Source organism: Triticum dicoccoides, chromosome 1B (genome assembly GCF_002162155.2).
Source record: "Triticum dicoccoides isolate Atlit2015 ecotype Zavitan chromosome 1B, WEW_v2.0, whole genome shotgun sequence".
In the NCBI taxonomy this organism is placed as follows: Eukaryota; Viridiplantae; Streptophyta; class Magnoliopsida; order Poales; family Poaceae; genus Triticum; species Triticum dicoccoides.
Window position 1 is genome coordinate 626,888,531 of NC_041381.1, and position 3,284 is coordinate 626,891,814.

The 3,284-nt window shown below is 53.4% G+C and overlaps 1 protein-coding gene across 1 annotated transcript in view; it reads right to left on the reverse strand.

Moving 5' to 3' along the window:
* Positions 1-883: 883 nt before the first annotated feature.
* Positions 884-3,284, reverse strand: part of LOC119350731 (cytosolic sulfotransferase 5-like) — a 2,788-nt gene continuing 387 nt past the window's right edge. Inside the window, exons 2-3 of the mRNA XM_037618419.1 lie at positions 2,948-3,284; positions 884-1,608 (exon numbers count right to left, since the gene is read on the reverse strand). Of these exons, the coding sequence (XP_037474316.1) occupies positions 1,024-1,608; positions 2,948-3,284 (922 nt within the window). The 3' untranslated portion in view covers positions 884-1,023. The remainder of the gene's footprint in view (positions 1,609-2,947) is intronic.

The following is a 3,284-nucleotide window of genomic DNA, read 5'->3' on the forward strand; positions in this document are numbered from 1 at the left end:
TATGTGAGGATGGGTCAAAGTGAATGTGTTCACCTTTATGAGGCTCTCGTAAATGTTGATGCCACGTCTCGTGTACGCCTTCTCATAACCAATATGTCTCATGATGTAACCACCTTGTGAATCCTTTAAAACGAAAGAACATGACAAACACTTGGAAAAACAAATGAAGTTAGCATGAGTGCAAAATCCATCATTGGTGTGATGAGATACCCAACAGGTGTCATCATCATTCTTATAATAAGAAGCGACAAGATAATGTGGCATGGTATGCAAACACATGGTGCGAGTACAACCAAAACATTAAGCTCACTCAAACAAACATGATTCACAATCAAGATGTCCAAGTCTTCAAGCATAAATGAGAAAGATAGTTCAATCTCAATATGAAAAAGCATAATATGATTGCACTCACCACAAGGCAATATGAGAGAGACAACTAATGGAAACAAGTGTCATATAATTATTTTGCAGCAAAGGAAGCATCAAGAATAGATCCACGTGATAGGCACGGATGGCTGCGGCCGACGGAGGGGAGCCCGGAGGAGAGGGAGCGACCGGAGGTGGCAGAGGCAAGTTTTCAAGAATATGTGCACTTAGACGAGTAATGCTACATCTACCAAGGTCTAGTTAAAGATTTTACGTACAAACTGGTGTGGAGGATTGTGATTGGTATTAGGGAATGAAGGGGCCCACCCCATTTAAAATCATGGGGGGGAGAGAGAATTAGTTTGGAAGTTTAAGTAAACATGTGTAAAACTCAGTAGATCAGTCTATTGATGTAACACAAAATTGTAGACCAGTCTTTGTAGGTGTAGCATGAATGATTTTGAAATGAGAACTCAGTAGATCAGCCTATTGATGTAACCCAAAATTTAAGAAGTGCATACATTGTCTTTTTTCGTCAAACAACGATCTACTAAACACTACTTTATTTCCTGGATCTGATCGTATTACGTGCTTGCTTCCGCCACATCGACTTCCATTTCCATATTTTTCGACCCTGCCAGTCGGCCGACGGCTCGATCACGTGGACTCGGCGGTATCACCAAAGGTGAACCCCGACCCTTGCAGGGCGTCCTCAACAATCTTGTCCAGCCGTGCCGCCATTTCCGGTGTCATGTGGTTGCTCCAGTCCCCAGCCACGCCCTTCCGGAAGAAAGCCTCGTTCTTGACGCTGTTTTGCGTGCCATTCTTGTTCACCTCCATGTTCTTGAGAGTGTCCATGCTGCACAGCTCCACGACGTCCTCCGCGACCCCCGCCGCTTCCTCCTTCCCAGAGAACGCACACCCCATGAACTCCGCCAGCTTCCTCACGTTGCCCACCGGGTCACGGAGCATCTCCTCGTACCGGAGGAAGAGCACCTTCTCCGGCTGCCTCCGGCTCGCCTCCCAGTAGCCGAGGACGTGGTGCCACTGCGGGCCGCAGGTGCATCGGCCGTCGCAGAACAGCTCGAACATCTCATCGATTGTGTATGGCTTGGGCGGGTTGTCGCCAACCGCCGCGAACGCCAATCTCTTCTTGGTGAATAGCCACTTGGAGACGAGCACGTCCTTGGGGTCTTGGCAGACGTACACAATCTTGCACCCGGTGCCCTCGGTGGTCACGCTCTTCGGCACGTGGGTGTAGAGTAAAGTCTGTTTTAAACCCTGAGGTTATAGAATGCGACATGAATGAACCTCTACCTCTAGATCCCTGAAGTCGGTACCCTATACTCCTCAATCCCGGTCATTCTAAACCCTAGACTGATCCTATACTTGTTTGGAAGGACAATCCTGACCGGGATCGGTTGTTTCTCTCACTGACCACACGGGCCTACTTGTCATATTTTTTGTCTTCTTCTTCAATCTTTCGTTTTTTCTCTTAGCTTCCATCTTCCTGAAATAGCACGTACAGCGACCACGGCCGCAAGGCCAGCGCGCGGAGCTGCACATGTGACGCTGGGACCGAGCTCGACGGCACCTTAGATATTTTTCATGTGATGCATCCATTGATTTTTCTGGATATCCCTGACCTGCCACATCACCTCGGCTCGAGCTAGCGCGAGGAATACGACAGAGCCAACACCTACCAGCTTGTGGTCGCTGATGCATCCCTCCTTTCCCTGCGTCGGTCGCCATCCGCCTCGCCCTGCCCCCGCGGCGCGGTTGAGCACGGTGCACAACTCTCGGCTAACGCGCCCAGAGCTAGCAAAGGTGCGGCTAGCTCCACGGCCATGGCGTTGTCCTGCTCCAGGAGCGGCACGCGAGTCAGTCGGCCCAGGTCATGAACCTCGTCCATGATGCACGCATCAGGGCCGTCCACGAGTACGCTGGGCGCGTTGGGCTCGCCGTCGACCTGGACGAGCTGGACTTGCGTTGTCGCGGCTGCCGGCGCATAGCCGCATACTACGTGGGTGCATGCGCTGCATGTTTATTTCTAGCAAGGAATCGATCAACACAGGGGCGGGCTACGTCGTGTACGTGCACATCTTGCTGCATGTGTCCGTGGCTCACACATCGAGTAGGGGCTCACAACAGAGCCAGCCACTGTCGTCGCCGTGGCGGACGGAGCTTGCCGGCGAGGCCACAGACGCCGGCGACATGACCTCCAAGGACCTCCGTCGAGTCGAAGAACTCGTCCGCCTACATCTACCGGTAACCCGTACACAGCCTTGATCGATTCTCACTCATGCACGTATGCAAATCGCTTCTACAGAAAGAAACGGGCACGAGTTGATTGCTAGCGTTGGTCGCTGCGAGACGAGAGACAGAGAGATTGGGAGATGGGAGATGAGTATGACAAGTAGACCCGGGTGGTCAGTAACTGTAGACACTGATCTCGGCCAGGATCGTTATTTTCCAAGTGCGCCAAATGGATTCAAGGTTTAAATTGACCGGGATCGAGGAGTATAGGGTATCAAGTTCAGGGATTTAGACTTGGAGGTTCATTTGCGTCACACTCTACAACCTTAGGGTTCAAAACAGACTTCACTCCGTGGGTGTACGGCACGTGGGTGGCGAGCAGGCGCGGCGAAGGGAGCGCCGCGAGCACGTCACCGTCGCTGTCCTCCGCCGCCGAAGACGCGAAGGCCTCCTCGAGGTACTCGACGCAGTCGTGGGGGTTACGGCGGCGGAGCGGGTGGTCGAGGGAGCGTGGCGGATGGTCGGCGCGGTGGAGCGTGGCGATGGCGAGGGCCTTGAGCCAGGTGGTGCCGGACTTGGGGAAGCTGGCGAGAAGGACGTCGGACGGCCTGGCCTCGAACCGCGCGCGGGCGGCCGCGACGGCCGGGAGAAATGGCTCGGAG